Here is a 22,649-nt window from a genome sequence, read left to right on the forward strand (position 1 = left end):
TTCATTTGTGCTTTCCCGGTAGACCATTTCCATTCGTTTGCATTTGGGCCTTTGACCATTAATCAAGTCGAGCATGCGATGGAGCAGGCCGGCGCCGTTGATGAGCCGTATGACACATGAATGCGTAAAGCCAGGCACCCAGGGTCCATCGGATGATTGGGTGCAGCGTCATCATTAATATTTTGTTACTTCATCATCCTTTTATGCTTCCTACCTGCGCCTCGTTTTTTGCCTTCCCTCCAAACGGGTGTATGTTTATGTTTGTCCCGCTACTTTTTTTTCTTTCTGTGAGTGAAAATTTCCAAAAAGGGCCCATCGCTGTAACGGCTTCTAAGGCACAAAAACGACGACGTACCTGATCCTTTGGGGTGTGCTGTCTTTCATCCCCAAAAAGCGGTCCGTGTGCGTGTCGCACCGGGTCACCCTTTTTTCCAGGACATTATCCAGCACAGCGCAAGCCTGTGTTTGCTTCCTGTATCGTGCCTCGTCAGCAGCAAACGAAGCGATACAAAGATACACACCCGTACCCACCCAAGCACGCACACACAAAAAAAAGAACTCCAAGAATCCTTTAACCAAATGGCTTGCGCAAATACCGGCGACTGGCAAACCCGAGACGATACCGTCGTCGCTTTGACGGAGCCGCTTGCTCACCAGATGCTGAAGTTTTGCAGAGGGAAAAAGCGGGTGACTTACCAGTCGCTTCAGCGACTACACAAACAAATCCTGTACGAATGGGCCGGCAACGCACGCCATCACGTACGCAATTTCTAAATACGCAAAGGCGCACGCCCACAGCACACACTGCACACGTGTGATGTTTCGCAATCCCAACGGGATTTACAGCGGAAAAGTGTAACCAGGGCCGCTTGTTGCTCTGACTGTGGAGCCGGCCTTTGCAGGCGTCTGTTGCGTATGTTGGGATTTGTCTTGCGGAAAAAGGGGCAAAGCTATTTTTTCTTCTTTTATTTCACTCCAGAAAGCCTCCGTACGTTCTTGGTGCGGTGCGGTGAGCGAAATATAAATACACCTAACGCCAGGTTGTCGCTCCGGCACGTAGTTGAGTAAATATTTTTGAGAAGCTTCATCATTCTGCCAAACCATCGTGAGTTCACATTTCGGATGCGTACTAAGCACAAACTGAGAAAATGAACCATATGGAATCTCACCATCCAACAGCGCCTGGAGAGCGGGTGGGTTGAGTATCCCATCGAGAATGGAAGAAATGATGACCACGTTAATTGAGTTAAGCAAATAAAGCCTCTGTTGCGTTCCAGCCCGGCGGCTGCTATCGATGAAACAATATTTATCAATCAAATTCAATTGAAAGATCATCAAAGATCAAATGTAAAGAGAGACGGAGGAGATGGGTGGACAGAAAGTAACACCCTCCGGCAAATACAATTACCAAAGAACAACTGATCTCGTCTTGAGCGATGACTATTGTGGCAATTCATCTTAACACCCGGGAAGGAAATGGGACGTAAAAAATCGTTTGAAATAGGTTTTTGTTTTGTTTCTTATGCTAGTTAATGTGGCTTAGAGATGGTACAAAAAGATGCTCATCCCACGCTTGTTGCAATGTTTCATTTCGTTCAGGCTAATTGATGATTGAGTTTTATGTTCACCGTTTGGTCTGCATTGCCGGTTTGCTGCCTAAGTGATATAGGCTTGATGGATCGGTGGATATTTATGTGATACTAAGTGATTGCATTGTTGCATTTCGTACAGATATAATTATTTCAAAACTTATTTCTTCATTGAACTTTAGCGGTACCACAGTTACAAAGGGTGCAGTAGAGGAGACAGAGCAGTGGTAGGTGAATAAAATTGAATGGACTTTTGACACGCATCCAACAGCCGAACCTCGAGCGATATAGCGTGTACGCGTGGGGTTGAATCCTTTCACTAACAGACGTACCTATCAACCTGCATTTCAGAATCCATTATCTCTCATCCTTCAGCGACACACGTCTACTTCATTTGTCAATCCTTCCATCGTGCATTCATTCCAATTGCTTCACACATACACCCTTACACCTGGCTGATCATCCGGCCACCCTGCTCGCACCTGTATCGATGCCAATATCAATCTGTCAGCTCAGGATCAGGTGAATAAGGGGCGTCCTTTTTTTGTATTTGCTTCCCATTGAATGCGAATGCACCTCTTCACGATGTATTGGATAATCTTATTTAGATTAGTATGGTTATTCCCTACAACTACAGCCCCTATATTTGAGGGAACTGGAGCAAACGATACGGGTAGCACCACACTGGGCCAAACTCTACAGCGTGCATAACAAATAGAACATGAGCTTCAGCGCGTATACCACCACCTCTGGCTGAAGTTGTGTGTGGTGTGGACTAGGGTGCAAAAAATAAAAACCAAATCCCTGTCAATTCGCACAATACCAATAGTCCTGACAGTTCAATGCACCGACGGATGCCAAAATCACACGCTTTCATCAATCACACGGTACAATTGAGTGTGAGGGAATTGAATAGGTATCTAGGGCTTAGTTCGCTAACGCTGGTCGATCGCGAACATGTCAGCTTGGAAGGTTGTTGGAAAGTGGAAATGTTTGTTGTTGACAAATAGACAAGACATTTGACTATTCGATTGCATTGAAAGCGTAATTTAGAAAACGAGTGTATTCACTATTCTTCGTTTCTCCGTTACAACAAACATCTTTAAAGAAGATTTATGGATTATTCTTAAATTTATAAAACCGAGCTACCGAAAACTATTTTTATAAAATGTTCGACGACGTATGTGGGCTGCTGATTTTCTGCGAAAAATTTTCAGGGCCATAACAGGATCATCCGTGGATACTTTTGATGTCCAGGCTACATGATACCGCTCCCGTTTTTCCTGTCCACGCAAAGTGGAGGGGAAAAAAGACCTGTGTCAAGCTCTGCTGAAACTGAACCACTCCAACAATGGACATTTTACTTACGGTTGTGCCCCGAACGTGATGAGACACACCATAAATAAAGCTTAATCGTTTCCGAGCTGTTGTTTCGGCTAGTGGGTGGCATAGCCAGCGTCCAAGGACAAAGATGAACGACGAACAGTTGCAATGTTCGGACTGATTTGCTGCAGAATGTCGGGTGAATTTAGGCACTAATGCTGACGTCTTTCTTCTAGAGCACCGTGAATCACCTGGGAAAATACCTCCAGTGCCTTTTCCACCGTTCACAGCATTGTGAGTTACAGCCGAGACAGACATGGCAGGATATCACAGGCACTGACCATTTGCACTGAGTTCTGTGCGTACAACTCTTGTTTCTTTAATAAGAGTATTATCATCGACATCATCCCGCTGCTGTCGGAGTTGTTGAGTAGGACAAATTCCAGCCCCGTCTGCATGCCAACCGGATGAGCAGGGCACCGATGATACTGACTGTCTCGGAGATCATGATAATGGTGTGATGATGATTGTACTTCCGCAAGCGGTCAGCATTGTCCCGCCCTGGCACTAAAAGCACCACTTCCGGGTCTGAATTGGCATCAGTTGTAGTTGTAGCTCTTTGGTGTGAGATTGTTTTCATCGCCGAGTTGTCGCTCTGGGACAGCACTGGTCAGTACAGTGCGGGCGTAAAGTTGTTCGTACTGCTTGAAAACTGGCTGTCGGGGGTTTAATTAGCCACGCGTAGACTGGATCTCGTTTACTATGGAATGACAACATACCTACACGTTCTGTTGGCGTTTGCGTACCAAAACGGGTACATTCCAGGGCGCTTTGTGATCGGTTTTTTGGGTCCGACTACAAGAAGGCTCCCTTGTACGCTTGGAAGTGTCGCAAAGTGAGCACGCAAATCGGCCTCGTCGTCCATTGTGTACACCTCGCGTGGACCGGCAGGATTTCGTTCAACGCATTCCGTTGATGGGGAGAGGGGAGATTTTGAAGGTGTGCACGAAAGAAACCGAACGCTTGAGCGAAATAAGCGTTGGTAAACGCGATTTCTTCATGCATTGCTGCACTGGAATGGAGATGTTTTGTCGCGTTAGCGATGAGAAGCCTGTCTTTCATAGGAAAAGAAGCCTGGCGTTGTCTACGTCCTCAGCCGGGTACGGGTAGCTGTTGGAGATATGGAATATAATGGAAATAATTCATCCCTAATTAAGAGCAAAGGATGGCAGCAGACGAGGAAGAATGTGCAGCACTGGAACGGTGGCAAGTGCCTCTTGACGCTCGACAACCAACGAAACGTACCGGAAAGCGAGTGCTAACTCTGTGCGAATCAACGTTAGAGACACATGGCAGAGTGAAAAAAGAAGAGGTTTAATTTTCTTTTCGCAAGTATTTGTATGAGTCCACCAAAGCGAAGGGGGCACTTGTTTCCGGCTTAAACAATGAAACGGAGATCCTACGTCCTTCGCCGAAACACTTACGGCTCGCAGCGAAAGGAAAAGATTAATGGTCAAAGGACTTGCACGCGGCAAGGTAAGCCTGTGAATGGAGCACATCGCTCTGGAGAGACACATTCGTGTGCGACTAGAGAGAAAGAGAGCGAGAGGTAGGAGGCTACAGAAGGGGAGCCTAGAAACTAGTAGCTGCTAATCGGCTTAAAAGGTCCAGCGCTGGTTATTACACGCCTTTAGACGGATAAAACTTTTCGTGCATTAAAGCGGAACGTCCCATCCGGTAAAAGGCGCCTGGTTTATGTTGCATTAGCGGTCGCTTATAATGTCTTAATCGGGCTTGAATTTGGATACCAGACCGTTTATGATCTTGATGTGATTTTTCAACAATATTTAATGGGATTGTTGTTGTTTTGTTCTTTTCTATTACAAAAACATAATTCATCGAATACCGTTACTTTGTCCTAAACACACGATTTCCCAAGTAAAACCATAAGAAAAATAAAGTTTTTTTCATGTGCAATAATTAAGCAAATTGCTATTCATGTAAGCGCACACTACAACGTGTACGTTTTTACCTCATTTTTGCGGAAAATTAATTTGAACGCAATTCACAGCACCGTACCGTCGGGCAAAAGCCAACCTTCGCCTAGTAGCTGTGGGGAGGATGGGCTGGCGTAGCAGCGCTTTTACACAATCAAGTTCAATTGAGGAATTAATTGAAGTGAAATTCATTTTATGGTTGGACCAATGGTTCCGCTTCACCGCACACATGGGTCCCCGGCGTCAATTGGATTCTAATTTTGCAATCATCTGTAACCTTTGTGCCCCATCGTTCTGCGATCGGTTTTTCGCATGGGACAAAAACTTGTACTAGAAGTTTTTGCAAGCTCAAGGGAATGGTCGATGGTAGACTTTTGCGTATATTTTCACTGCTGCCGTTGATTGCGCGTGTGAGGAAGGTCGGCATCTTTCCGCCTTTAATTACAACAGGAACAGTCGCCAGCTAGGGAATGGTTCGGTCGATGTTTGGCCCGTGGTTTCCAATGACTGCCATCTTCCAATTACCACCAAGGAGGAACCCTAGTGAGGACGAGTTTGCAATCTGGTACAGCAACCACTGCTATCGATCAGTCCTGGTGGGATAGCTTTTTGGTGTGTTATGTGCTCGATTGTGGTTTCTTTGACCAATTTGGTAATGCAATCTCTATGAAGTGCCTCCTATCCGGAGTTGGTTGAGTCAAGTAAAGATGTCGTTCAATCGTTTGAAGTAATCAAAAGCTATCAACTAATTTTACAGTTTCAATCAAATGAGTCATCGGTTTAGATTATCCATGTGGTTGCGTCTTTTTATAACAAAAACAAATTGAACTCACAAGTGATAGGAAACATACGACGAACAATAAAGTTGGTTTTATGTATCACGTTAATGGACCTTTAACATGCAACCTAAAATAAACGCATCAGTTTACAGATCAGGTCTAAACTCTCTAAATCTCTTAACTCTCGCAACTTCCACGCACAGTATGTGCTTAAACATACCACGGATAATGCACCAAACTTTTTTATCAGGTGCCGTCATTCCCCCGGATATCCATAAAAATGCGCCACTATTTAAACCACCCGTCGGTAAGCGGCAACATAATGTTTGCAACGGTGCAGTCTCAACAAAAAACAATCTTTTTTAGTGAAGCTATCCTTATGCACCACCGAGATTCACTGATTATGGCTGTTCTTTTTTTTTTTTTGTTCGTCCATTTTTGCATTCTTTCATTTCTCGTTGAACCAACCACGTGCAAGTGTGCTCGAGATTTGATGATAAAAAATGCGCCAACTCTCAGTCCGGCTTCCGGTTCGGGTTCGGGTTGGGTTTTCCTGCTTTGCGTCACTATCCGGAAGCGATACCAGCGAGCAGTCTGTGCCGTCAAACAGTCGAGCGCTGCCGAGAAGAATATATTTTAATATTCACATCTAGGATGAAGCAAACTTTATGGTACCAAGGATCAAGTTTCACTGCGTACAGATGGTTGGTGTGGTTTTTTGGCCCAGCAGCTTGGCTGTTAATTAATTTTTGCATCGCTCGAGCACATCAAAATGAGCAGAATATTAGACGTTGGGTGGACTGTTTGTTTCATGTAGGAAAATACATTTGGCAAAGAAGGATGAGAAAACTGGTTGTGTGTATTTTTTTTTTTTTTGCTTCTGCGTGACACGATTTCGGAACAGAACATTCAGTTTTCATAATTTTGATATAATGCACTGATTTTTCTTGGACTCGGTTAATCAAGTATCAACACAAGTAGGTTAGAAGATGATTTATAAGGTTGTAATTTTCTTCCTTGCTGTATTCAACTCTAATCTTTTCTCAATGAAAAACCGGCCACAGTGCATGTTTTCCAAAGCGCACATTAATCAACATTATAATTCCACATCTCATCAACGATCGATTCTAGGGCATGTGCTTTCGGTTTGCGGTGTATCTGCCGTTTCCCGCTGTATTTACAACGGTTACGTCTTGTTTAAAAGTACAGGTTGATTAATGGTAATGATTTTATGATCAACCCGAAGCGATACTGATGCTCTGAGCCAATGCCACACTTCGAGGCATAGACACGATAAATAATGATCGCTCATCGATTCGGAATGATTGGTTGTGGAGTGAGTGGGTTTTGCTGACAAAAAGCAAGATATTCCATCGTGCTTAGAATTGCGACCTGTCTCGCGTTCACCAGGAGGAGCAATGTACATTTTTCGTGGTATAATTTTAGTGTACTAGCGTCAATCGTAGGGTTCTAGAAGAGAGGGATATAAACGAGCGTATATGAAATCGTTGAAGATGGGAAGGTAATAAAAATGGCCGAACGATGCTTATACTGAGAGCATTTTTCAAACTGGGTTCGTTTTGTGTAACCGTTCAATAAATTCTTGGCACTTTTCCAATGCAAATCGGTAAGCGGATACAAGTGTTTAATGAATTGTGTAATACTGACTGAATGCAACTACGTAAAAAGAAAGATGTTGTTTTATATAAATTGTTTTCGCTTTTCTATAATCCCTTTCTCTACATTATAACCAACATCAAATCTGTTGACGGTTTTACTTGATCGTTCCTGCACTGTCACTGTCTTAATATTTACAAATCAAATTAGATTATTGAAATATGAAAAAATCTAATATGATATGATTGTTGAAAATGCAACCTGCAACTGTTGTACATGTAGGTGTACTAACACTTGATGAAAAAGAACCTGTTCCATTTGGTTGTGCTTAGCTGTAGGCTGGTAAATTCGAATTATGGCCATCAAACCCACATGAATCTGAGACGCAACTTGTAGTGGATTGAAATGTTTCTAGAGGAACAACAGAAAAATATACAACATTGGAAGAAAAAATTAACCATTTTACAAGAGTTGCATTTTATTTACTTTTCAATTCAGACTTGTATAATGCAAAAATCTCAAACGCCTCTAGTGGCGTTGCATATCGTTGGGGCGTTTGTAATGAACACCGACAACATCCAGCGCGCGGAGCTCGCTGCTCGGTTAACGCCAACGTTGGCCGCACCAAACATGCCGTCGCTGGTCGCGGCTCGCCACTGCAACGATGATGATCGATTGCATTGCACTACGGCTACGGCTGCAGCAGCCTAGGCGCATCGTATTTCGTTACGTTATTTCTAAACCGCGGCCAGTTCGCACCGACCCAAACCCCGTTTGATCCCTTCTACCCACATTGCTCATTGCGTTTGGCGTGCTGTTTACCGCTAGTGGCATGTGGCCATCAATGCACCAGTTTCCAGGCTGTGGTAGAAATCCGAAAGCCACCCAAAACGCTTCGCTGTGTGCGTGTGCTGGGATACCGAAACGTTGGAATGACTCCGGGTGGGTGGTTGGCGGAGAGGTCGGTTTTTGACGCGTCACAACTGACAACACCTGTGCCGAATAGCCACGACTATAGCGCGAACGACGCGCAGTCGTTTAACGTGCGGTAACACCAAACGGGTACGCTAATAATAAACCCCTCCGCAACAAGTCTCACGGTACGAATTTGGTGGCAGCGGCCGAGTACCGTCCAAGTTCGTACCGGGATTAGCATCGACGCATCGCTGGAAGAGCTGTACAGAGAAATCCCATCCCGCGGTAATCGTTAGCGCATGAGTTATGATGAAGATTTGGAGGCAACAGGTTCCCCTGGGGGTGGGTGCTGTTTGCGCTCGCCGGAATGTTTATGATGCCGCTAAAGTACTTTGCGAAAATTGGCCCAGATTTGGAGTTGTGTTTTGCTCTACCCTCCCACTGTCTTGAGCGCTCTAGTGTTTTGATTTTATTTTGTAAAGAAATGTATTGCAAGGTAAAGCGTATTATCGCATTAAAAAACTGTTCACCATCATTCTTTTAAAATGATTTAATTCTATAGTTATCAACGTGTTCAATGAATGCTGCAACATCAATGAATGCATGACGTCAGTCTTCATTGAACACTGTTTTGTGCCATCAATGTTGTGTTACCGTACCGCCACATCATGAATGTATTGTAGAGTTGTGGAAAACCATGCGCTGGCATATCTTCTTACTCCACAGCCACAACCAAACGGACGCAGAATGTACGCTGCATCCATAAGACCAGTTTACACGTGTGTGCGTAGATTAAACTCAAGCCTTCTGAGCGTTGGTTGGAATTAATTATACAGATCTTAATCATGACATTCCAACTGCAATCAGTACTGCTTGTCCGGCATGCGTTAACCTACTTTACGTCAAGTAGTGCAATAGCACGGCATAACTATATGCTATTGCAACTGGCTGTGAAGGTTCATACGTTATTAAAAAAAAAAAAAACATTTAAAAACAATTTAAATTACCTCTTACTTCCTTTTCCTATTGCGAGTGTTATATATTAACTCCCTTCTTTGTACGTTCCTTCTCATCTTGCAGGATCGGCACATGGTGTTCGATTCAGTGGCGCGTCAGTAAATTCCGTCACCATTTCGTCGACCGTGGTGAAACGTAGGCCAGCGCCGCAGATTACGGTAGCGAGCGGCCCGCAGGTCCTATCGCCGAAGCGACTCCGCACGACCGCGCTGCCCGGCGTCGCGGCGGCTGCCCTTCCGGCCCTCGGCAACTGCCTCGTCCCGGCGCACCCATCGGCCGCTGCCGCTGCCGCCGCCGCAGCCGCCCTGCTGCAGCACCAAATCCATCAACACCATCACCAGCAGCAGCAACAACAGCAGCAGCAGCAGCAGCAACAGCATCTTCAACAACTGCACCACCAGCAATCGATTGGCTCGGACGCACAGGTACAGCAGGTGCAGCAATCGATCTCGCCGCAACCGAACCAAGTGTCCGTCTCGGTTGCCAGCGCACTTACCAGCCAGTCGCCGCTGGGCACGATTCCCGTCAGCAGTACCGGATCAGCCGCAGTTGGGGCCGTTGGGCAGCCGCCGATGTTTAGCTCGCCGGTCGTAGCACAATCGAACACCGTTGTCAGCAGTCCGTCTATGAACGGTGCGCTGAACGTGAACGCAGCCAACAACAACCACACCGGACTCGGACAGACCGGCCAGTCGGCCACCGGCAACCTCAAGATGGACAGCTCGATGGGTCAGATGACGCCGATGGCCCCGTTGGCATTGTCGCAAAGTATGGATTCCGTTAATACGGCCAGCAACGAAGAAGAGGTAAGCGAATAGCAACTACTAAGAAGCGGATTCTGCAAAAATCTTTACTGTAATTATAAAACTAAGTCACAAAGACCTGGCATCTCCATATATCCATCGTTTCCTGGATGTCATTTCACTAACACTAGAAGCGTTTTAGCTGTTGCCATGATGCTCCAATATGAATCAAGATACATCTTTTTGCTCCCCGTGCGGACTACATGAAATGAAATCGCCGATGTAAACGACACTCCGAGAACTTGATCGAACATTGGACCGGTATGCCAAGAGACCTTTCGCACGACTTGACGACCGCGCATTGGTCTTTCGGTGTCGGTGGCATTATGATGATGACGATTGTGCGACGACCCCGCTCCCTCCCTTCCCGACGGTGCCGGGGTGGCGACATGTAATTCAATCCTATTTTTAAAAGATTCATCCCCATTCGGTCACAATCGACTATAAATATTGGCGAACTCGCATTAGGAAGCCGGGCGGCCGATGACGCGAGCACTTTGCAAGCGCAGTGCTGCAGTGTCGCCGTGCCGAAGGGTTGAAAAATGGTTCCACAAAAAAGGTGGAGAAGAGAAGCTGCAGTCATGATGGTGAGAAACGAGAGCTCAGTGCAGAAGACGGCTGTAATTTTAGAAATTGGTGCGTGTATTTGCCCATCATCGTTTGGCTTGGTTGGCAAACCCGAACTACCCCGGTAGCCGGTTCCAAACGCTGCTCAGGTTGCAAGTTATGCGTCCCTTTTTCGATCGGTCGCGGAGAAGATCAGTCGATTCGGTGGATACAGGTAGTGTGTGTGTCTACACATACAGAGGAAGATTGCAGTTTTGGCGCGGCTAGAGGGACGGCTTGAACTGCATGCTGTGGCATTTCTTACGTGTACAGCAACCTTGGCTGCAGGGAGACCACGTTTGAACGAGGAAGTAGGATGGAGAGTGTTCGACGGTCGCCAAGCGTTGTGGCGCGAAAAAGGGCGTCGATAGCTACCATGATCAGTGCGCATAGCCGGGCGCTGCATGCACATCGTTCAACACGAGTCAAATTGCCGTTTGGGTGAAACAATCCGATTGGACCCATAATGATGATCCGGCGCGGCAGAAGAACGCAACGCAGCGAAGGGTTTGATATTTGCCACCAATAAGCCCTGGCCTAGGCAATAAGCGGGAAGATCGTTCTGCGTTACCTATTAGCTAATTATAAAGTGTCGTTGCTTTCCAATCCTCTCGCGATGCCTTTTTTTTATTCGGGTAGTGTTTCACCTTTCGCCGACACCCGACACTCTCGGATGGTATGAAACTAATCCCAACCGATGGAGCGCTGCTGCTGAACGAGGCGGTTGTCCGTTTGGGGGTACAACATGTGCGAAAGAGTGAGTTTTTTACTCGAAACCATGAGGGAAACGGGACTGCGGGACGTGTCATACACACCCATGCGTCCGATCACGTTCAGCGGCATATTAATATGCACAGATGCGATCAGTTTGGCAATCTGACACCATCGCATCGTGATGGTGCAATTGAAAGACGGAAGAATACCTAGCTCGGCCCCTTATGCAGTCACCGGTAGTTGAAGGGCAACGTGCAAGGTTTGACATCCGTGTGACAGTGAGACTTGTTTGGGTGTAGTCTGTTGGCGCAGATTTATTGGAGTGTACTATCGAGCTGATCGAGATTTGTTTTTCCAAGGTTCTTGTTCCTTGCTTGGACCGGTGCACCAAGTGCACGCGTGATGCAAGATGCGATGCTTCAATGAAAGAAAAATTCCATCTTCAAACCGCTAGACGATCATCTCCGATTAGTGCAAGGAAGAGTAATTGCTGCAGATTAACGCCAAGACGCGATCGGCTCGCTGTCGAAACTCATCATGACCTAGGCAAGCTGTCCCGGAAGGGTTTTGCCGAGACGAATCTCCGAAGTGTATAATTTATCCGCCAATCGTCAGTGGTGTGCGCTTGGTTTTTTGCTATGCATCTTTAATCTTGCTGTCAATATAGATCCCGACAGGCTAACGAGTTGAGAATTAATTTATGTTCTCGAACAAGTACCCGCTCCTCTAGGTCACAGTGAGTGGGAATACACATCGATGAGTCCGAAATTTCGATGCACTGATTAATGAGTGTTCCGAACCTGTTTTTGCTCTCCACCTTTTCACACCATCGCACGCGGTACACAATTTTATGATTTGTGGAACCATAACTGTTGATTGCATTTGATCGCTATTTCAACGATCCGTTCGTGCTCAACATTGTATGACGGTGCGGGACGACTAAACCACGACACTCATATAAATCAGTTCCATGGTGCCGTGCATCTGATGCAAATCTGGCATCAAATTATCCCGCCGGCCACTTTGTGGGACACCATTTTTATGATTTTGGCCGATGTTATTGGGTAGTAAATGGTGTACGGAGAAAATTGGGCCTAACAGTGCAGCGTGTTGAACGCGTTGATATGATGCATCGAACGAAGGTCGTTGGAGTATGACGTTTGTGAATAGTGTGACCTTTTCTAGTAGAATCATAATGTATTAGCAATGGCTGCGACCAATTTGTACATTTAATCGAGGAAGTATTTTAAGCAATGAGGAATACAAATAAACAAAATTTTAGATGTTGTGTCCTTTTTTTCCTTTCAACCTAAATAAAATGTTACCAAGATAGTAATTTTGTAAGATGTCAAAAAGAAAACAACTCATTTTAAAGCCAATAGGTTATGATGCTTTACATTACAATCGGGTACATTTCATAACACCCTAACGACGTTAATGGTTAATTTGCTGTTTAATGTGCTGTAACATACTGAGAAATTTATTGGCGTTTAAGAAATATGTGCATGTATAATTTAACAAACAATAATGTAGGCTACTGCATGATAATGAGATACGTGGTCTAAGAGATGATTTTACAAATATTTATAGAATTCAAATTAGCCTCGATCTCGCTCATCAATTTCCATGAGCGCTGCAGGAATCATGCAAAAGATTAGTGTTAAATTGTCCAAATGTTGCAGCATCTTTTATTTCATTACACATTTGGCCATAACTAACCTGTTAAGCAGTCTGTTAACTAACATAACAACTCCTGCCATCGTTTTAAATATTAACGGCTTTAGCTCGAAACGCGCCAGTTGCACCGTTTTGGCTAGAATATTCTTTTCTTTGTGGAGAAAACATGACATCGCTGTGTTGCACACCACTAAGCGATGAGACAGTTGATTGCCGTTAACGAAGAAAGCACTCACCATAACCGTCATCCGGTAAATACTACGCGAGTAAGTACTTTGGACGTGCTCTTCCTTCCACTCCCCCAACGGGAGAAAAACGGAAAACCGGTGGTGATAGTGTGTCAGAACGCTGGAGCGAAATGATTGTATCGCATTCGAGGCACTGGGAGTGTATGGGCTCTGTGTGGGTACGCTGCACGCTGATGGTGTTCCTTTTTGCACAAACCTCCCAAGCTCGACCCATCAGCCATGGGTGTTGAAACCTGCCAAACAACGACGACCAAAAGACACGAAAGTACATTATCCTTGACTTCAACTCCATCTCCATAAAGTGGGCAAATAAAATCCAATGTAATATGAATGAGGTTTTGGCCCGGTGCGCTTGAGCGAAGTTTCATTGCACTACGGGCAACGGGCACAGGGGCGGTGTTTGAAATGGCGGCAAAACATGTGGTTTTTGCACCCCTGTGGCTACTTACTCTGCGGGATTTGCTGCCTTCCGCAGCAGTATACCCTTTACCCTTTGTTTTTTTTTTTTTGTTCGAGGGACGAGGATGGCCAATAAAAAGCTGATCACATTCATCATCCAACGAAACCCATCCATCAACGTTTCGGATGAGTGCGAAGGGCGGCAGTCGGGGGTACCGCTCGCAAGGAGCTCAAGGATTTGCAAGATGAAAGCAGCGGACAGGGGGGGAAACAGTGGAAGAGAATGCAAATTTTATGAACTCTCCACCCGCTCAAGTGGTTGTGTGTGTATGTGTGCGTCGGCAAGTGTTTGTACGTTACCGAGAGAGTATGTTTGTGATGAAGGTTTAGCCATCATGTTTGATTGCGACAGCTGTGGTACGATCATGAGAGTTATGCTGCTGGTGCTATCCGCATGCAAGTACACCGCTTGTTTTATGCTTAGAATATAAACTTCATCCCTTCCACCTGACCAGGACCAAGTGGAGCGGGCTAGCGCTTGCCATCCTCTCGCCGCTCCCCGTCGCAATGCTAGGAAGATACGCGCCCGAGCGCTCCTGTCCTCGAAGCTCGGTTCGACACGATTGCGCAATCAATGAAGCACGGCATGATGGGTATGGAGCGGCGTAATTGCTGTAAACATGTTTCAATCATTCATGATTCACGAAGCACACCGGTCGACTAACGGTGCGTTCAGAGCATGTGCGCTCGCATTGTCGTGGAAGTGCTTTGTCCCTTAGTGGGTGCATCTTTAAAGACCGGGAAATATATAAATTCTACCCACAAATGCGATTTGGACGGCCATAAACATGACTCCGTGTTCGATGGATTGGTTCAAAATTATTTGCTACCGCAATGTCCAGAGCAATCGGCACGCTCTCAGAGTTACTGTATTGCAGCAACTGTTCAAATATACCACCTCTTTAACGCTACAGAAAATCTTAATACAGAAACATTCATTCCACAACATTTCTTGAAAGCGTTGCTCTACAACCTCTTATTACGAAGAGCGATCATGTGGAATCGCCCAACAGTTGTTTTGTTTACAATGATCAGAGTTCGTCCACTTGCAAAGTACTAAAAGCATACTTGACTGCATCATACACTATTACATGCACCCATCGCTGTCAAGAACCCATTCCGGACAGCTCGAGCATATGCTATGGACTGCACATCACAACGAAGCAGTGCCACACAGCTGTGTGCCAAACAAATGTTTATGTACTCAATAGTGCTCCCAATTGCGGGGCCATTCAAGGCACATATTCCTTCCCTCGGCCTCTACACCACACCCGAGTGAATCGATTCCATCACAAAAACCGTTCCACCATACACAAGTTGCCGCTTTATCGTCCCGGACATCGGACCATGTCGAACCCTACCGACATATGCTGTTAATTATTTGATACATGTTTAATGATGACGTTTATGCTGCTTGGCGAAGTTTGGCCTGGTCGGCTTCACTGTCGCCATCGCATTCGGACGCACGGTGGTGCGTCCTATCTATCACGAACATAATTCCTTGTGTTTGTGTGCCCAGATGCTTGGAGCCACCCGGTCTGGTGGGTTGGCGCTGTGCAGACCGTAGCGAACATCATCTTGAACCGTTTTCCGTTGAAGGTTGTGGCGCCAGCTCGGTTGGAATTTGTTTGTCGTCGACTGGGTGTCATCGGCTGGGTTGGGACGACAGGCGCATAGTTGGTCGAATGTTTTGATAGCCCCCTTTGGCAAACAGTCCGGAGACATTCGGATGAAACAGGTCTCGGAAGCGTTCATTCGCAGTGCAAATAGTCTGCGAAATGATAGATTTCGGTCTCGAAAGTATGGTCTGGGGCTTCCCTGGGCTACTCTCATCCATTGCCATAGCTTTTACGGGGTTCGACGAGGAGGTGATTAATTTATTTGCTTGACTGAATGTGCTTTTAGCGATAATGAAATGTCCGACCAGCGAGCCACTGTTTGATCGATAATTTTTACCGACTGTTCAGGTTTCCAGTTCAGCATATATTTTCCTTTTTCGTTCTGTCCACGAGACAGTCATCTAGTTGAAGTTTATGCTAATCAGAAATATGCAGTAATACAAAATTTTGGCACAAAACTTTATTTTATGGATTCATGCACTACATCGATCAGCTAAACTTTCGTTTCAAACGTGTGACTTGGTCCAAGATACGCGTTGACTAGGGGAAATACACACGAACATTCAAGAGTAACGTGTTTTAGGATGATCAACGCTTCTTCAAAGCCATTCGGTGATAAAACAAGGGATAAAGCTTGGCTATGGATTTGACCTTCCTCTTAAAAGTTATCTTTCGGGTTGGTACTGATAGCGTAACCTATATGCGCTGAGCACCATCCTGTCGGATCGTCCCATTTTACGACGCATAGCTGGGTTGGGTTTTTCCAGGAGAAAATCTACGGCAGCAAAGTTAGGGAACCGATTGGCACAACAGATAGTTCCTAGTGGTCCGAGTGCTGTGTTTAGTCCGAGTTTTCTTTTTCATAAGGAAGAAAGCTCTACTGAGTATCTATACCTCCGGTACCACCGCAATACCCTTACCCTGCTCAACAGTGATTGAGAAACGATGAGTAGGAACATGCCACTCGTAGGGACGGGAGTAGGGCAAGTACTTTGTTTGCTTGTTTGTTTATCTATCCGAGCGAATATTCGACCGTTTGTGGAAATGTATCGGAGTTGTTGTTTTGTTGTGGCAACTCGGGCTTCGGAGTTGCACTGGTCGCTTTTACCAGCTCTCCAATTGCCCAACAGCCATGTATAGCGTAACCGTTGCCGGTGTTGGAGCCGTTTCATGTTTCCATTGGGCGCACTCATTGTGCGCCTGTTGCAGTACCGCTTGTAGAACCGTTTGCAATGCGTCTGCAAGAAAGTTATCAGAGCAATTGCAATCAATATTGTATGCTCTGTTTCTACCGCCCCCATTGCATTGTTGCAACGCAGGAGGCCAACTAGAGTGTGCTCTCGGGAGAGCAAGTGTACGTAGAATAGACAGCTTAAATGGGATCACACCTCCCGTACTTGATAGTTGTCAGAGAAAAAGTGTTGTCGTAATGTAATGCAAGACCGGCCGTTTGGAAAGTGGATCCTTCTGCAGTGAGGACACTGCACTGTGTGTGGGAAAAATAGGACACAACAGCACCGCTGATGGCTGGGTGTTTTGATAAGCTGAGCAAAAGGTTGGCTGTAGCAAGCATTGGTCATTCGTGAGATGTAGAAAGAAGGGCAAATCTGGTACATCTTTTGAGTGCAGGTTACATGCGGATTGTATTTCCTGTACCTTAGCATGTGTAACTCATGGAAAACAAACGAATGCATCACAAGAGCTTTTCAATTAAACCGAAGCATCATTGATGATTTGAAAGTCATACATCGAGCTACATTCATGGTATCACCAAATCACGCCCATAACCAGAATTTTAAAAGTGTTTTTATACAAATACCAACAGAAAACAAAATTTATAGTTAAATCTCTGATTGGCATTATGATAACAAAGTTTCCTACAATGCGATAATACTCTTGATTGATAAACTAGGTTTGAATCATCTACTTGGGTCCAAAGATTCGACCCAATCCAAAAAGTAACGCATTTCAGACGCTTCATCTATTATTCAATTAGAAACAGCTAATTGCTGCATGTTTCATCACCAACGCTAGGGCATCAAATCCGTGAGACAAGCGAAATGCAACATAAATAATGATCATAAAACAAACCAGCGCTTCGAATTGCAAGCGTAGCACGACGCTGATCTCGCCCCATGGCCACCAGGCCAGCGAGCCACATTCATTTTACTGCAGTGTGAATAATTAAAGATTTGAGACTCCATTCCCTGCACACTGTTGCATTCCTGAACCGCTCACCTTGGTGGTCCGCCTGGTGAGGAAGCAAAGATTTTGAGGACCTTCCGGGTTTTCGTTTGGACAGCATTAGTCATCAAATTATCGGGGCAGCATCTGCAGACACGGTGCACAGTGGCGTTTTAAATTGGGAAGAGTAAAAAAGACACCCACACACGTCCATCCGACACCCAAACGTCTCCACCCGAAAGTGCGAAACGAGACTGAGGGCAAAATCAAATAGAATCCTTCAACTTCTCAACCGGTTTTCACAGCCAACATCCTGTTTTTCTTTCCCAATACTCATAGCGCTCAAATGGCGCTTTTTACGGGGCGCCATCGAGTGTTGGAAAACTTCCTCTACTTCCGCCTTTGCCGTTTGGGTCGGGGTTGTTCCACCAGCTCTCTCTGTCTCTCTCTTGCTCTCTCTCTCTCTCTTTCTCTCTCTCTACCCTTGTTGCTGTGCTTCTTCTTATTTAGCTCGGCTCGCAAACAAAAACCGCTTCACATAAAACTGGCTAATGAAAGCAATTCCCGTTGATATTTTACCAGCCGTTTTATGAGTTTTCTTTCTTCCTGCAACGACGGTAAGCACTTTTATCAACCGGTTTCCGTCCGCGTTTGCGTCCTCACGGTTGCAACAACTAACAAAAAAAAAACAGACGATCTTCGAAGTGATAAAGTGGCCGGCAATTAATTCGCTGTGAAAGGACGCGCCGACGTGGAATCGTGGCCATCATCAGCAGCTCGTCATCGTTAGGGCAAAAATAAAGATCCTGTTTTTTGGAGGAAAAAAACGAATGCCAAGTGTGAGTGAAAACGAGAGAAGAAAAATGGAGAAGAAGCAACTCTTCACCAAGAGGGAATGCTGTTGGAATGCTGCTACTTAATTAGTACTGCTGTGTGGGAGAAGGAATTTTAGGAGTCAGTAACGGAATCGGGTTAGTTAGGGCACACAGCAACGGGTATGCTGCTATGAGGACACGTGGTGAATTTAAAGGCAGTTGTCAACTTTTTATCGCGACTGGAAGAAAGTTTATGCGATATAAACTGGAATAGATACATTTCTGTATTTTGATTGGCTGGCATTTGCTTGACCGGATTACGTGTGTAATATTAGTCTTGAAAATATCATACTTTTAGAGTTCAGATTCACGCGGCTGAAAGTCCACTTCAATCAATGACTGTTGCATGTAAGCCTTCTTAAAGGGAAAGGGACACTTTAACCGTCATTCCACCAACCCTCCCAAAGCCCAATGGACGTACCGTTCGAGCAACCGAGCAAATAAATCCTCCACTAATGTCGAAGGATTTGTTGTAAGGATTTGATAAATTGGCGGCCGGATTGTGAAACGTTAAGTCCACCCCGCAGCCTACCTTTTCAACCAGGCCCGAAGGATACAACTGTTGTCACTGAAGTGTGGTACCAGGCTGAGTGTGCTTTTGTCCGTGAAAGGAGGCAGAACCGAAAAATTCGCTCAAGTGTGATTGGTTTACTTCGCACGACTTGGCGACAGGCCGAGAGGCCTCGGCACCGTTCAAAGAGGCACCAAACACTTGGCATGCCTGGGATGGGATACGCGGCGAAACAGCGCGTCGAAATATCGAAGGCTTTGCCTGAGACTAGCATGGAAACAAAACCGAACCCGGAACCCATCGTAAGGTACGGTTTCGGATTAGTTCGTTCGCCCTCGGTGAAAGCGATTCATCTTCGGGTCTTATGGATGGGCAAGAAAGGAAAAAAAAGGTCATCGAACATAGTGGGGATGTTTTGTGTTGTGTCGTATTGAATTTGGATCATTGGTATGATGTGAAAAACGGAGGAAGGTTTTCGGTGTACCAGAGAAAGTGTTGGATAAAGCTGGCAATACATTGCACGCATACATCACCTACATGAAAGCAATTTGTTGTACCGAGATTGTAGTAGCATGCACCAATATATTTTTTCTCCTGAATTGAGTTAAACAAGAAGAAATGCTCCTTTAAACTTATTTGGAATACATATGAACGTGTTAGAAAGGTCTCATGGGATATGATGTCATTTTCAACCAGTTTGTGGTGAAAACTCTACGACTCTTTGCGAGTTAGTTTGCTAGTTTATAAGCTGATGCCGACTGCTATGACACTCACACGACCAAATTCCACAAATATACTTTTTTGCTTGCGAGTCATTCAGAGAAATATGACCGAACAAAGTTTTTTCATAGTTATGCAAGCTGTCGTCAAGCTGTCACCAATGTGTTTCCTTCCTCCTTTAAGGCAAAGTTTGTGGTTTGGTTACTCGTACCGATCTAGCCGTTCTGTTTGTAGTGAAGTCGAGCAAACTTTACGAGCTATGTAGTGACGACAAGGGGTGAGTAGTTGACGCTCACCGATCAATGGATGTGTTTAAACCGGACAGAGATTTTTGTACTCTCAGATATAAACCGGAATATTTCGTGCTATCAGTAGCAAGAGGAAGAATTTCATCACGCAAAGCTTTTTTTACGACTTTTTAACTGGTTTTGGTTAGCCATCTTTTATCAACACCAATGTACTGCTGCCTCCATGATGTGTAGAAAGTTGATTAATTTTGGCTTTCTTTTCACCTTGGGGTGGAGTTTAGTATTCCTTTTACTCCTGACAAGGGAATTGGATCAACCTTAGTGCGCTGATAGATGAATTGTTGCAACTCCCTTTGAAAAATCGTCTATGGCTGTGTGGCTCTAGTCTTGAGCTGAAAAACCAAAAACCAACAAATAAGCAAATCGCAGCCTCTTTCAAAAAAAGGGCAGAATTCATAGACATCTAGGCAAGGCACACCTTAACAGCAACCGAACGATGTATGATGAGGTATTAAATTTTGATTGCCGCTAAAAGGTTTAGTACATTTCCCAGTTCACCTCATCACACGTTTCATGCGGGAATGGCTACGGTATTTCGCCTTCCTGCGAACGTGATACTGCTTGTCCTGGAATGTGCTATGCAGAAATCCCTGAGCTCATCTACATTCGGAACCAGTGTTGGGTTAGGGGCGGAAAACGCAAAAAAAAACTCTAGTATCGTGTTTATGTGTGTGTGGCGATATGCCATCCAAAAGCATACGATAAAAAAAGTCGCCCAGGGAGTGGCAGTTTTCACCTTCTTTGTACGAAGCAGCTTGCTATGCCGTACAACCGATCAAAGCATGGCACGGAATGGGTCCGTCGTTACAGAGGAGGATTTTTCATGGCTCTCGGAGGATTAGCACAAATTTGGCAAACGATATCTCATTGTTTTTCATGTGTTTCAATTTTCCGGGTTTTTCTGCCGCCAACTGGGAGCCAAGGCGTGTTGCTGCCGCTGCGTCACGGCATGTGTCGTTTCTTGTCGTTTGGATCGAGTGTGTTTGGGCGGTGAAAATCTTCCCTACAGCTTTGATACGTTTCCAAAATGTTGCACGCCTTGGTAGAATATGTTTTTCGTCCATATTGTTGCAGTTTTCCACTACACGAAACCTTTACGATTGATTCACCGGGTTCGGAAAACCAATGCATAGTTTAGATCGTCTTTTGTTGAGTTTGCTTCATGCCCGGGGGAAAGCATGTTCTAGTGTTTCAAACCCACCGGTAAGGGTATACCGAAAAATATCTTCACTCTGCCCTGTAAACATCGTTCGTACGTCGCAAAAAGGTGCAGCAGAGGGTGTTGCAATGCACCTTGAGACCACTAAAGTGCAACAAATCCAATCCTGCCCATACGCTACCCCTCCGTTCCCAGCACACGTGCATTATAGCAGTCCCGTATACAGTCTTACATTGTGAAAATACAACACTTTGCTTCGTTAGTCTTCGCTCCATATTGTTACAACCCATCCTGCCACACGTCTCGTAGCGTCTTCGATGGTTGCGATTAAATATTTAGCACCTGTGTGGGTGTGTTTGTGAGTGCATTTTCAACCCAACACCATATCCATTTCCCGCGAGAATTTTCACCTTACTTGTGTGTGTTTGTGTGTGTGTGGTATACCAGGACCGTCGAAAATGCTCGTCGACTGTTGTTTTCGATGTGTTTATTGAAAATTTATGGGAATAAATTTTAAATTTCCTCCACCAACTGCCGGCCAATGCAGCTGCAGGTAGGATGGTGCAGTTTGATATTTTTCCTTCCAAGTGTGCAAGTTTGTAACACATTTACATGGAATGGCTACGGTTTGCAAGTCACGTTGGCGCCAGGGGTTAGCTTTTCATTGAAAAAAACAGAAACATCTGAGGCGAAGAACGGGAGCCAACGGAAGCATCGTGGGGAAGGCGATTCGCTTTATGGTGGCGGTTTTCGGTGGAGGGAATCGATTTTAAGGTTGACTGAGGGTGCTATTATTTAAATCGAACCAAGAAAAATGGGGCAGAATCTGGTCGGTTCGGTTTACGGCTTCGAATACGAGAGTGGATAGTGAAGCAATAATTTACCGAGCTATTAAAATGTATACCACAGCTGGAAGGTTGACGTTTTGGTAAAGGCTATGCTCTACCGTTGCACTAAACATTACATATAAATTTTACAGTTAAGTTCGCAAGGTCTAAAATGCTCTAAAAAATAATGAACTACGAACGAAACATGTTCTTTGATTAATCCAAGCAAAATAAATGATACTACAATTCAAATGAAAACAGTCTAGCATATTTGAGCACCAACTTAATTATTGCCCGTTGGCTTTGTGGCGGACGGAAAGCATCCAGAAAGTTCTTAGCGCACCAGGGCTTTGGGTTCGTCTATGTCAACTACAGCACGGTAAACTTCAATGAGCAAATAATTGCCAAACCGCCAAGCTCGGTTGGTCGGTGCTAATTCCACTACCTTGCACACTGCCACCTACCTACCTTTTTTGCACTCGAGAGTTGTTCCAGCATTCAAACCCATCATTCGGACGTTTGCCAATGTCATTTGCAAACATTTTATTACAAGGGGAGAACCACCAACCCGCACGACCCGCAGGACGGTGGTGCAAATGGTGGCAGTGGAAATCAATAGCAATGTAATGCGAGAAGTGGACGGACGTCATCATGGAAACTGTCGACGGCCCTCAACGAGCTGCACGATATCCGATGCCATTG

The 22,649-nt window shown here is 45.2% G+C and overlaps 1 protein-coding gene across 1 annotated transcript in view; it reads left to right on the forward strand.

Annotated features, from left to right (window-relative positions):
* The window catches only part of LOC121590373, a 137,549-nt gene that overhangs the window by 23,497 nt on the left and 91,403 nt on the right, over positions 1 to 22,649 (forward strand). The window contains exon 2 of the mRNA XM_041909993.1: positions 9,301 to 10,043. Coding sequence (XP_041765927.1) covers positions 9,810 to 10,043 — 234 coding nt within the window. The 5' untranslated portion in view covers positions 9,301 to 9,809. The remainder of the gene's footprint in view (positions 1 to 9,300; positions 10,044 to 22,649) is intronic.

This window comes from Anopheles merus, chromosome 2R (assembly GCF_017562075.2).
Source record: "Anopheles merus strain MAF chromosome 2R, AmerM5.1, whole genome shotgun sequence".
NCBI lineage: Eukaryota > Metazoa > Arthropoda > Insecta > Diptera > Culicidae > Anopheles > Anopheles merus.